Raw genomic sequence first — 13,280 nt, forward strand, 5'->3', positions numbered from 1 at the left:
GTCATGCTTTCCGTCTGTACCAATTAAAAAAATGATAACTGGTTTAGGAGCCCTGTTTTTGTCTAACCCAGGCTTTAATACAGGGCACAGGGAATTTCCTTGTCTGTAGATGTTTGGTGAAGGCGAGGGTGGCCTGGCCTGGAGCAAGAAATGATGTGGCTGAGCTCTGTCTCCTGATTAGCTGGGTGCCTGCTGGGACAGCTGGATTGTCACCAACCTCCTGGTGAGCTCACTATACACATCAAATTATTCCTAACATACTGGCTCCAGTCTGCACCAGCTTATTCATCACACAGTCTCCTCATTTAATTTGCGATTCCTCATTTTGTCGAATCTGTGACAGAGATTGGTGAGGATATCTTGGTGGAGATGGGAGGGGGGGGGGGGGGGCTAAGTCTGTTTCCAGCTGGTTGGTTCAAGAAATAATACTTAGTTTCCATTTATACACAGAAATGGCTCATAGATCCTTGAGCGCAATTACCACAACTGAGAGTGTTTAAAAACATCTACTTTCTTTTTAAATGGCTCTAATTAGCCTTGGTGAAAGATAATCACCATCCAAATCTGCCTGCATCTGTGTGACAATTTTCCTCCCTCGACACTGTAGTCATCCACCATGTGGAACACTGCCTTTCAACAAAGAACAAAATGCAAAAATGAGGACTAAAAAGGCATTGCACCCTGTGTTGATTACGTAATGATTGACATCAAATGAAGCCTCGGAGCTGCGTACCTCGTGTAAAATGCAAATTAGAAAAGCAAAACGGGCCCCATCTATTCCAACATGTTGTTGAGATCCAAATATCAAATATGATTCAGCTTCAAATAGAGAGGAATACAGATAGAGTCTCAATCTTCCTGAGAGTGTGAAACTTTGGTTAAGATCAAGGGTGGTGCGATTTTTATCACCGTTTCACTACTTTCTAATGTTTTCCCTTAATGTCTTGCAACAGTTTGTCTTTGGATCATTAGAGGATACTTAGATTGCTGGATAATGAATATTATCCTCTCATTAGTCTCTCATTCAAATCGAATCTTTTTGCCCTATTTGTATTATCTGCATGTGGTTGCATCGCCTCAGAACGTGCACAGTGAGGTGTACATCACAGAGAATGGGATGCTTACTGCATGACTCGGAGGAAGTAGTGCTTTCAGGACACATTATACATTTCCTTTTCCTTCGTATGACTCTTTTTTACATTAGATCCCACTACCAGCTCCTCTCACTGTGCATACATCACACAGAGATGTCACCTAAACCTTTCCCACCCTGGTCCTAACTGCTTTATGTCCTCCATCTTTAAGCTGTTTTACATTAAGCTATCTCACTGTATCACTTTTGCCTTGAAGGAAGAAATTCAAATTGTTAGATGTGATGACTGATGAGAAAGGTAATGCATATTATCTTAAACGTCAAAACAAAGTATATGCCCTGTACCTTTCTTTTTTCCCCATAAGCGTATAAATTGCTCTATGGTCTTACTTATCAGGATTAAATCCTTCCAGTTCCTCCAGAAAGATGTTGCTGTTGGTGACCGTATTGTCCTGGTTCGGCATAATGAGAAACTTGAGGATAGTCCCTCTGCTTGACCCGAGGAATAGGACCGTGCAGTTTCTATATGGGCCAGCCTCTGTATCCACCACAATCTTATTCAGCTGGTACCTGGACCGCAAGAGAGAGGGACATTAATGCCACAGAGCCATGCAAATCATTTGGGTCTTTCCTTCCATGAAAGCTAAAAGCATTGTCAAGTAGCTCCTGGAGGCCAATTCATGATTTAAGTGCATTAAAATGGATTGGCTTAGGTGAAATATACAGACGCTTGTGCAGTTAAAACAAAATATGATATTTTCTTCTCCTGAGTTACAGCAAAATGAAAAGAATTCCATAGAGAAGAATCTGCTCATCAAATTTGCATAATAAACTAATTACACCAGACATTTCAGGCATTAATAATATCAATCAAGTAAATGGGTTTGTCCTTTAACAATAGTCGAGACCAGCTGAGCTGCACGCAGTTTTGGGTATGTGAGTCAATAGAAGAGAAGAGAAGTCCTGTTGCGCAGTTTTTAAATATTCCTCATACAAGCAGGTCCCACAATTCCATGATGGCTGGTCGGCCAGGTTATCCATACGACAGTGAAGAGAGAAAGAGACGAACGCATGTGATCATAAGGGACTACAGCTGCTTCCTGCTATCTTAAACTTTACCACCAAGACATCAGACAAGACAGCCTCAACAATGTCCACAGCATGTGTTTGCATTCGTCTCTGTGCCTCACACACTGCAAAACATTATACAGCATCTTTGTAGAATCATCCACTTTTTTTAATCACTGAATTAATGTGTATATGCATTTCAGATCAATGGATTTTTAAATTCATAAACCCCCTTTAAACACCCTTTTCTCTGGAATGAAGTGATGGATGTGGCTCAAAATTAAGCTTCAAATCAAACTGTGTTAGCATAACTATGCACAATATAGAGCCTTATTTTCAAGCTGCATAGACAAAAATAAATCCTTTAGTGCGATAGCTTGAAGAGGCCAAATCAACAGTTTTGTACATTCTGTCAAGAATATTTTCTGTGTGTTCAATGAAATGAAAAGGCCTGGATGTCCATGGAAGAAAACAGTGATGGATGACCACAGGATCCTTTTCATAGTAAAGAAAACCTCCTTCACAACATCCATCTAAGTGAAAAACACTCCCCAGGAGCTTGACGTGTCATTATCCAAGCCTACAATGAAGAAAAGACTCTATGGGAGCAAAAACAAGGTTTTCCAGGTGCAAACCATTCCTAAAGGCCTCAAGTAGAGAAAGATCAGTTTAGATTTAGCCCCCCCCCCCACCCAAAAAAAAAAAAAACATCTTAAAAAGCCACAAAAGATACAACATCATTTGGTGATCAAAAGGATGCAGTGTGTGGGACATGCATAGCTTCCAGTGGCACTGCAACACTTCTCTTTATTGATGAAGTGACAGAAGACCGAAGCAGCACGAATTGTGAATAAAAGGTTTATATGGATTTACTGCCCGCTCAGATTCAACCAAACGCAGCAGTTTAGTGGACGGAGCTTTAAAATCAAGATGGACAATGACCCAAAATATACTGCACAAGCAACCCAAAACCTTTTGCAGGTGAAGTGATGACATATTGATCACCTGATCTCAACCTGATCGAGTTGCGTTTCACCTGATTAAGACAAACTATGGACAGAGAGAGACCCACAAGAAAATATTCCCAAACAGCTGCGTGAGAGCCTAACCAAACATCACAAAGTGAAAAGTTGTTTGATGATTTCCACAGACTCCAGGCTTAGTGGCTGATAAAGAATTCGTAACAAAGAGTATAAAAAAAAAAAAAAATCAATCAAAGGCTATAAATATTTCCCCTTTTTTTTTTATCTGAATTCCTGAAAAATAGGGCTCTTAATGTTGAAAAGCTGCGAGTCCTAATTTCCTCAAAAGTCAATATCATCAAATTAAAGCCGAGAGGCTGTGCCTTAGGACCAAATGCATCGCATAACTTGAATATGTTTTTAAAGCAGTTAAAACAACAAAAAAAAACCTCTGGGTACATAACTATTTCACAACCTAACTGCACTTTTGAAACGGCCTATCTGAGTTCAGTCTCACCTGACCATGGTTCTGACTATCCAGGGCCTTTGTCCGAGTGATGGCACGGCTTCATCCATCAGAGGATGTGTCTTAACAAAATTCAGCATCTCATCAGGAAAAGAGTTGGAGGAGTTAAACTTGGATCCTTGAACAGCACAGCCACCAGGTCTGGGGACAACAAGATTTAGCACATTGAACTGAGTGAAAATAATTTATCTGAAAACTTAACGCCTCAGAAATGACACATTAATAAAAGAAAAGTCTAAAGGGTCTGAGTGACTTACATGCACTCAGTATCATAGGAAGATAAAGCAACAATAACATCTGGAGTATCTTCCAGTTTTCTTCACAACATGCGTGTGTAATGAAACTTATTTTATATCTATGCTAAAACTTAACAAAAAGATAACAGAGGGGAACATTTACTCGAGTAATGAAGCAACAAATGTTCTTTGTTTTGCCTATCGAAATGCTCCAAATGACCCGCATTCCTCAAAACACACTTTCTCCAGCAGTATTATGTTTCCCTGCTCAGTTTCTCCTCATAGCGCTTCGAAAATAACCTCAACACAGGTGCATGAATTGAATACTGCCATCTGCACCTTGGCTTTGGGATGACTTCATCTGGAACAGGCGTCCAAATAGACTCGGGTGATTTCTGCTCCTTAAACCTTCCATCAAACACAGCAGCCAGCTGCTCCATGTCAAAGGCACACACCGCTGAACCGGGTATGCTGCAGAGACAGAGACGGGGTGGTGAGAAAGAGGCAGAAAGAGACAGATAAAACACTTTGAGCTGGCACAAAATGACTGTCAGTCCTGTGTCACATTGGCTTTACTTTCCAACAAGGCTGTAGAGAGAATAAGTGACGGAGTAAGAAAAGGTAAAGTGGATTATACCTAGACTGAAAAATAGTCTATGAAACTTGAACCAGGAGATGTTACAGTATAGAAAGTCTTTTTGTGATTATAAGAAAGGGACAGACACTCAGCAAAGCTGACAAATTGAATTGAGGCGGCTCATATATTGACACACAATACTGAAACACCAAGGACATTGTTACTGAGACTGCGAGAAAAACTAGATAAACTCTGAGGCCATAGAGTCGATATGGTGCACATGCAACAACTATATTAGGCCCATGAAAATATCTTGGCTAGAATTCCTGGAATAAAAAACTCAATAGGAAATGAGTCACTGGAAATTCTGTTTCTCACAAAGGGGAGAGGAAGATTCTCGTAAAGAAATTGAACCCAACAAAACATTCCAGTAAAACGCCTGGCGTACCTCTGACGCTGTTAAAGTACTCGTGAACACTGCAGCGGGGGAGCGGAGCATCTGCTCTGAGAAGTGTCCAACTACCCCCACATAAATAAATACACAAAGACACTTTCAACAAATACAGCTACATTCACACGGTTTTTGTGTTTTGACTGCAGGGACAAAACACCACAAACACTGACACATAACGAGAGCATTGTCAGGATGAGATAAGTTTAAAGAAGAAGCATCGCGAGCTTCCTGCTCCTACAAACCACTCTCTGCTCCCAAAATGTCCTCATCGATGACTAATTATGCACATGGTGAGAGAGCTAGTGACTAAGTATTACCACGTTAAGGACTGAGTCACCTGCGACCTGCTGTTGCATGAATCCCACACAACTCCATCTGATTTTTCCCTTCTCTTACTCTTTCTTAGTTAGGAAATAATAAATGTCCAGCAGGTGATTTTAGGTTGCTTGCAGTTTGCCCCCAGGTAATGGGCCGAGAGGCGTTTCTGTGGAGTGCCCCTTTGAAAGACGCAGAGGTGCGAGGAAAAGCAGAGCCAGAAGGCTTGATTTTGGTTGCAGCAGGGAGCCGTGCTCTCCTGATGTGCCATGTGATCAGGTCAGGCCGTCTCCCTCTATACTTATCATTCCCAGGCAGGGATGCGGCTCAAGCCTGGCCAGCACACGGAGCTTGAGGCGTATCTGTGGACGATACACAGACTCTCCGAGGACCGTAGGCACCAGATGCTATGTGTGACAGGTCTGCCAGCTCGGCACCACTGCCAGCTTTCTCTACCACCACCCACCTCTCCACCCTCCCGCCTCTTTCTCCGCAGGTCACTGGGTTTGCCCCGTGTTCAGCTCTGCATCTAACAGAAGAAAGCCAAAATACCTCAGGCTGTTTTTCTCTCAGAACTGTTTTTATTATTCTTTTTTCCCCCCTCTCTTGTTGGATCTCCCACACTTCTTTCTTTGTCTTTGTGTATTCTCTTGTACAAAAAAAATTCATTTTCAATCATTTTCCTACTGCTGCTCCCCTTTGAGAGTAATTTCCTTTGTTTACTTTTCTCCATCTCTTACCGTGGATCTTCCTGCACCCCTTGCTTTGGACTGATGTTGAGTTACAAGCTGTTTGATCTAGATGGATATGGTGTTTGTATGTTTGAAGACTGTCTCACTGTTTAGCAAACTCACTCACATCACTGAATTATGCCATCCCTGCAGTCACGTGGATGCCTTGTAAAGTAACAAAAGAAGATAGTAAAAGTCACGACACGCTTAGTGTCATATCTTTATTCAGGAGTTTAACTTAGAATGTATATAAACTGTACATTTGACATATTCCCCAGTAACAGCAAAGCTTATTGAGGATTTTCCTACATAACTGTTTCTGAAATATCATCCATTTTGGCCATCACAACTTGGAGGGGGAGGTCTGTTGTCTTGGGTGTTTACCTTGACAGCAGGGTAGACTGAAAATACAACACTGAAGCTATCTACAAGAAAAGACACAGCAGATTTGACTTTTTCAGAGAGCTTGGATCCTTCAATGAAAGAAACTGAGCAAACTGATAAAAAGGCTGATTCTGTACTAGGGGACTGCTCTGGAACACCTTGAGCTGATTGTGCCAAAAAGACAAGGCGGCACCCTCTGCACAACATTGTGATTAAATGACAGCATGTGTCCGAGGTCTTTTTTCAACTTTGCTGCAACAGTTAACAGGAGGTCTTTTTAGTCATTTTATTCCAAAATGTATCTAGTTGGCTCAGCAAAGCTCAGAATGGCATTAAAAAATGCACTTCACATTATTCGAGATCTTGTGTAGTTAGTTTTAAAAAACTTATTTCTAACCATGCATATGGCATGCTGTGTGGACAGCTCCCTTCTGACTGATCTAACTTTAAGAAAGCTTACCAAGGACAGAATTCTGTGCATATCTTATAATGCGTTTATGCAGTTTTCTTACTGCATAAAAACATTTCCAAGCTTTTGTATCTTCTGAGCTTCTACCCTTACTTTTTCTATCATTATTCCTTCATCATTTAACTTTAATTTATTCTCCCACAAACATACCTGATTTTTTTTGTTCAAACAGCCCAGTTCTTCATACTTTTCCTTGACCTCGGCACAAAATCCCTGTCAATTTCTTCATCTCTTTCTCCCTTCACCATTGTGACACATGTGTACTTGCAAAAATCTCTGCATTTCACTTGTGACATGACTCTTCTGCCAAATACATGTTGTGTTCCTTTCCCGTACCAGCACAAGCTAGAGACCTTATTATGTATTCCTTTACCTTCGCTGTTTGCAGGCCCAGGGGGTCCTGCTTGCACATCTGTGCATCCTCCCCTGTTCCAAACTTCTCCTGGCATCATAAACCTGTTCTCCTCCTGTTCCTTGCTGTCCTCATTTCCACCCCTCTGTTGCATTTTCCCAGAAGGACATCCTGCTGTCTGACCCTGTCACACAGAATTCCCTCCAGCCAAAACCAAATACAGTCTCCTGCTCTCAGGATGCACTACATTTTACTTTGCTTTACATGGGATATTTTTCATGCATTTTTTGTTGCTCCTCTAAACCTACTGACCCTCTGTCAGCCTATGATGAGGACATTTTCAACTCACAAAACAACTAGAAAAAAAAGAAGGAAGACTTTCATGTGGTATGTTGCTGCTGTTCTTTTGTCATAAAACAACTTATGTGAGCTGATATACGGACTAAATATATTTTTTTTATCCCCATCGATCTCATATTTAGATTCTGCTTCTTTAGCGTTAGTTGTTGCAAACTATACTTTTTTGACCTCTTGGACATCATGAGTAGGAGTGCAGGTGATACTCACAAGGACATCTGAGCTCTTCTGAAAGAGTGACCCTACTCAGATGAACAAGCAAACTAACCAGAGGTGATGTTGTACTTTGGAAACAGACACCCAGCGATCCCTAAAATGCAGCTTCATAGCAACTGAGGAGCTGGCGTGTGGCTGTAAAATTAACCCTGGAGTACAGGAGGAGACGAGTGACTACTGAGTGTCAAGGGGAGACAATAAATCCTTGACTCCATCCTATCATTCCTATTCTGCAGTACAGTATGCTGCACAGGGCCAAATGGCAGGAGAGAAGAGCTATTCCTCCAGTCCAAGGTCCTGCTTCATGCTGTTTTCACTGTACGCTGCCAGCCAAAGCAATTTGTCTGGCAAGCACTTAGCCAGTGTGGTGTAGAGGGCCACACGAGGCCAGTGGGAGTTTTGCGGTGCGCCTCACACATTCTTTCTATCGCTTTGTGTTCATTTTCCTTATATAGCCATATCTTTCCATCTAAAGCTCCCTTTCACACAACTTTGGCTGGTAATTATTCAAAGCAGGGCACTGTAGTAGGTTACCTAGGCAGGGTTGTGTCTATGTGTTCAGCTGTTTGTGGAGAGCTGTAAATGCCATTATCTGGTAATCATTGTAAGTGTTTTTGAATGTGCATGTTTGTGTGAGTCTGCATCTGACCCTCTGTCTCTGCAGGCAGTGCCCTCCTCTCACAGTGCAACCCTTCCAAACTAACAGATAAGATGCAGCTGATGAAACAGTTTCAGATCTGAGAGAGCAGGGGACGCACATGTTGTCCATTACCGACTTCCTTATCCTTGAATTTCTCGTCCTCCCCGTCGTCTCCTGTTCACAGGCTCCCTTTTTATTACCTTTCTCTATCTTTTCTCCTTTTACTTTTATTTTTTTTACTCAATATTTTTTTTTCCAATCTTACCTGTGTTACTGGCAGGTCAAGAGACCTAAAAGATGCTCCTCAGCCACTAGAATAGAGCCTCATTTTTAAAAACATAAAAACTGAGACGGTAACATACCAAAACCACTGATTTATACCAGTTGGACTATTCATGCCATTCAGAAAATATACTATGATTTGAGCCACTGCAATATAATGTAAGGACAATAGTCTCCCACTTAGCTTTAAAATGACAACCTCTAAGGGGGTTTATGCAAGCGTCGTTGAAAAACACATGATAAAGGAAATTGCTGTCAGGAAAGAGAGAAACACAACAGAGAACCAACTTATATCTAAAAAAGACTGTACATTCAATCAGTCGTGTTCATTAGTATCTCTCTAATGAAAGCACAGTTCTTTATTTAGCACACTAAAAGGACTGAAAAACTCCTCACAAGGTGTACATGAACGACTCATAATCAACATCATATTTCCTTCTATTTCACTTTTGTTCAATTTATCTGCTTTATTGCTTGTGCTGTAGTCCACCCTGCAGATACCCCAGGCTCCAAAAGGTGAGGTGAGAGGAGGTGAGAAGAGAAGAGAAGAGAAGAGAAGAGAAGAGAAGAGAAGAGAAGAGAAGAGAAGAGAAGAGAAGAGAAGAGAAGAGAAGAGAAGAGAAGAGAAGAGAAGAGAAGAGAAGAGAAGAGAAGAGAAGAGAAGAGAAGAGGAGAGGATCTCACCTCACCTTTTTTTCAATCTTTCAACAGATCACCCTATTGTCCTCAATGAAAGCGCACCGTGTGTCTTAAATTACTCCGTACCCAACAATCTTGACCCCTGTACTTCCACACAGCTGCTCTCATTTTTATGGAACTCTGCCTGATTGGTGGGAAACCCTGTTCCTTCAATGTTCATAGGTGAATGAACGAACATGGCATTCGGTTATTAACACAAGTGTCGCACGACAGTGACGGAAACCGGACATCTTGGACAAGAGGAAAACTATTGATCAAGTTTACTATCACGTTAGAAGAGGCTGAAGCAAAAGATATAAAGACTTAACCACTGTAACATGCTTGCTGGCCTCCATGTTGATTTCTTCTGCCTATTAACCCTACTTTCTAGTGTGTTCATGGTGTTGAACATGCCACACATTATGGTTAGAAAAGGGAAGGGTGCAAAAGGTTAGAGGTAGTTAGAAATTGCATTGAGAAGATACACAAGTAAGATACAGCGTCATAAGCGAAAAAAAACATTTTCAGCAAAAAAATATCAGATAAATGATTGGAGATAATGGCAGTTTTGGTGAAGAGGTAGAAAAAAAAAGCTTCTGAGTACATTTTTGAGAGAAAAAGACTTTTTCTGTGTTCTTCTTGTACCTGTTAGCCGGTGTGGAGAACACCCCCAGGATGATGTCCCTGCCGTGCATCCTGATGATGGGGCTGGTGGAGTGCAGCAGGTTGAAGTAGAAGTGGGAATCACCTGGTATGGAGCAGTTCAGGCGAGCCTTTAGGAACGACGTCCACTGCTTCTCTAGGACACGCTGCGACCCCCCTTGATCACGTTTACATACTCGGGCGACACGTGACACCACCACCTGCAAGTAGGGAGGCACAAAGGCAAGTGTTGGGCTAAAACATGGCTTTCTAACATGGATCCCCAGAGAACGAGCTACGCTGTGTTTGGCACAGCCAACATAAAAATCGAATGATCTAAAAATCTAATATTTCCTGGGTTTTGGTTTTAATGTTCAAAAGGCAAATTTCAAAAGGTCCTTTCAACTCTGGGTTGATGTGTTAAGAGACATTTGCATGCTATTTGCAAAGAGGAAACCCTTTTTTGGCGGATCGTTGTTTTATAATGGTAAATTCAATATCAATTATTCATGACAATGTCAGTTGATCTCAAAATTGCTTCTTTGAACACACAATAGCAATGCTGTTTAAGTATCCATTTAGTCTGCTCTCTGAAACATGTCAAAGCAAGAGACCTTCTCCAAGCACCTCTTGTCAAATGTGAATTGCTAATTTAGCAAAGAGAAAGGTTTCTAACTGTTTTTTTTTATCGTTTCTTCTTTTGACAAAGATGTATTCTCAGCTCTGGTGAGGGTGGAATGTATTTGGAATCACCGTTAAAAAGCTTTTCTTAGGTTCCTAGAAGCATAAGCTGTTTGCTTAGATCGTGATTTGTTTAATTAGATACATACATAATTAGATGCATACAAACAAACACATGGCAGAGAGGTCAGTGTAGCCGTGGGGAAAAGAGTTTATATGGACATTTAAGTAAAAGTACCAGTTCAGCATCTCCTTTTATGGTCGCATTTCAAAGACACATTCATACATTTCAAAATATCCCTTTTACAAAAATGCAATGAATGGACCAGCAGCTCCTTCGCATGAATACTGAGAGCTCAGATAAAAAGGAGGATAAGTTTCCATACGAATGAGTTCTATACCTTCTCCAAGTAATTGAACTCCATGGCTATCTCTCTGAAGAAAAAGTAGATGTGGGGTCCCCACTCCACAGCACTGACAAAATATGGCTCTGTTTCGAGACAAGAAAAACGTTAACAGTTAGAAGACAAGAAAGACAAGAAAGTCATTTGGAGGGAATGACAAATAGATGAAGCATGAGAAAGGGTGTGTAGAAAAGCTTCTCTATTTGCAAATGCATTGTTTATTCCCTCAAGAGGTAACACGAAGGCAGGGACACGGAGGCACGAACCACGCTTAATGTCATTACATGGTGAAAGGGGATTTCACAGCTAACAATAAGCGCATTATGACTCCCTGATTTTTCTGGGAAATGAATTTCATGCAAAGATCTTGGTACTATTAGACACTGGACCTTCTATAACCTATGTCAGCATTAACTTTGAACACATCGTGGAAGGTTCAGGGTTTGTCAGAGTTTTAAGTTTGACGGTTTTGAGTCCAGTGATCTGAACATGAAGCTGTCAGTATGCTGTTTCAAACCTCTGCTTTTGACATGTATATCGATCCTGCATGCTGCTCAATAATGTGGACATGCATGGAAAATCATTACACTAATCAGACAGCGGGCAACATAGCTAAACTTGATAAAGCTTGAACAATAAAGGACAACGTTACAAGCATGCACACACACACACACGTGTCTGCAGGTACCTCTGAACCACTTGGAGTCATGCTTGACGGTGCGTAGAGCAGGACTGTCCCCAAGGCTACGATAGATCACTGCATCAATGGCCAGGAAGTCTGTCACTGTAGCTGTAAACAGGTTCCCCTCTGACACACATACACACACAAACTGGTGAATTGGAAAGCCTGCCAAAGCAACAATGTATGCTAAGATGCAAACGTTTAGGCACAACTGGTCAAGGTTCCTTTTTCTACAGTGAATTTCTCAGCAGGAAAAAGTTGCATTCTTCTTCAATAATGTATGCAAAAATAGTTTTATTTCAAGCCTAAACGGTTTCAATAAATAGAGTAAAAGGAAAACGAACCTTGTCAAAAGACTGGGCATGCTGCAGGGTCAGAATTGACCAACTCCAATATCAAATATCACAGTATGTAAATACTTCTTTAAGCTCTTTTTCTTCAAAAATCTTCAGTCTCTTTAAGATTCTGAAGTCTCTTGCATACACTCATGTCTTTGTGGTCTAACCAAATACTTTGGATTGCGTTTTAGGTTGGGTTAAAGAGAGGGCAACAGTAGAACCATTAGCTTGCGCCTCATGAGGTAGTCAGCTGTAGCATTCAAGGTGCGTTTACGATTACAATCCTTTTGTAGATACCATCCTCTTTTCATATCAGCTTTTTCCCAGGTGCTGTGAAGTTTGTTTCCAGAAAATGCTGGTATTCAGTTAAATCAATTCTTTCCTCTACCAGTTGAGGAAACAGGCTGGAACACAGGACTCATTCACCCCTGAGATTAACAGTTGGGAGTAGTATTTTTCATGATATTCTGCACCTATTTTGTTTCCAAACATATTTTTGCTTATTGCAGCCCAAAAAGTTCTATATTAGAGTATAAATCCACAAGGCGTGTTTCCATAAGGCTGAACACAAGGAATTGTCTCATTGATCAAACCATTAGGTTAGAGTATGGGAGCGTACAAGCATTTTGTTTAGTTTGACCTTTTTGTTCTCTTGATAATTCATCTAATTAATGTAGTCAAATACTGCATATGTTGCATGTACAGGGTGCATTATTTTAGAACTCACTTGTAAATATTGTTTCACTTGTACCTAAGACCAGGGTGAGGACCCTTCACCGATTAAAGTAGTCTATCCCATAGTTATGTGAATGGGGGTAGAGAAAGGGGGCGAGTAGTTATGTGAGGCTAATTTTTGAGCAACCTGCTGTCATCCCCCTTGCTATGGGTGAGCATGCTGTAGATACCTGATGATTCCAAGTAGAATCAAATTGGAGCTCTAAAAAAGAAAACGGCTCATAGCTCTTCTCTTCAACATCCCAATGCTGTGATCTTTAACACTTTACATTCCTCAACTCAAATGTGGACAAAAAAACAGCTACCTGAACGTGATAGCTTTTATGATTAGCAGCATGAGTAGTTTTAATTTTACCAGGAGTGCTGGGCTGTTGCTTAATTAGGTCCTTGGCAGCTCATTGTTGAGACAAGGTTTGGGGAGTATTTTTATATTTGAATTACTCGGTCTCTGTTAACAT

The 13,280-nt window shown here is 41.1% G+C and overlaps 1 protein-coding gene across 1 annotated transcript in view; it reads right to left on the reverse strand.

Moving 5' to 3' along the window:
* Positions 1-13,280, reverse strand: part of sema6bb (sema domain, transmembrane domain (TM), and cytoplasmic domain, (semaphorin) 6Bb) — a 129,884-nt gene that overhangs the window by 38,488 nt on the left and 78,116 nt on the right. The window contains exons 8-13 of the mRNA XM_072389717.1: positions 11,756-11,875; positions 11,065-11,153; positions 9,986-10,203; positions 4,225-4,356; positions 3,641-3,790; positions 1,484-1,663 (exon numbers count right to left, since the gene is read on the reverse strand). Of these exons, the coding sequence (XP_072245818.1) occupies positions 1,484-1,663; positions 3,641-3,790; positions 4,225-4,356; positions 9,986-10,203; positions 11,065-11,153; positions 11,756-11,875 (889 nt within the window). The remainder of the gene's footprint in view (positions 1-1,483; positions 1,664-3,640; positions 3,791-4,224; positions 4,357-9,985; positions 10,204-11,064; positions 11,154-11,755; positions 11,876-13,280) is intronic.

Source organism: Leuresthes tenuis, unplaced genomic scaffold (assembly GCF_036924035.1).
Source record: "Leuresthes tenuis unplaced genomic scaffold, fLeuTen1.0.hap1 SCAF_7, whole genome shotgun sequence".
Lineage (NCBI taxonomy): Eukaryota > Metazoa > Chordata > Actinopteri > Atheriniformes > Atherinopsidae > Leuresthes > Leuresthes tenuis.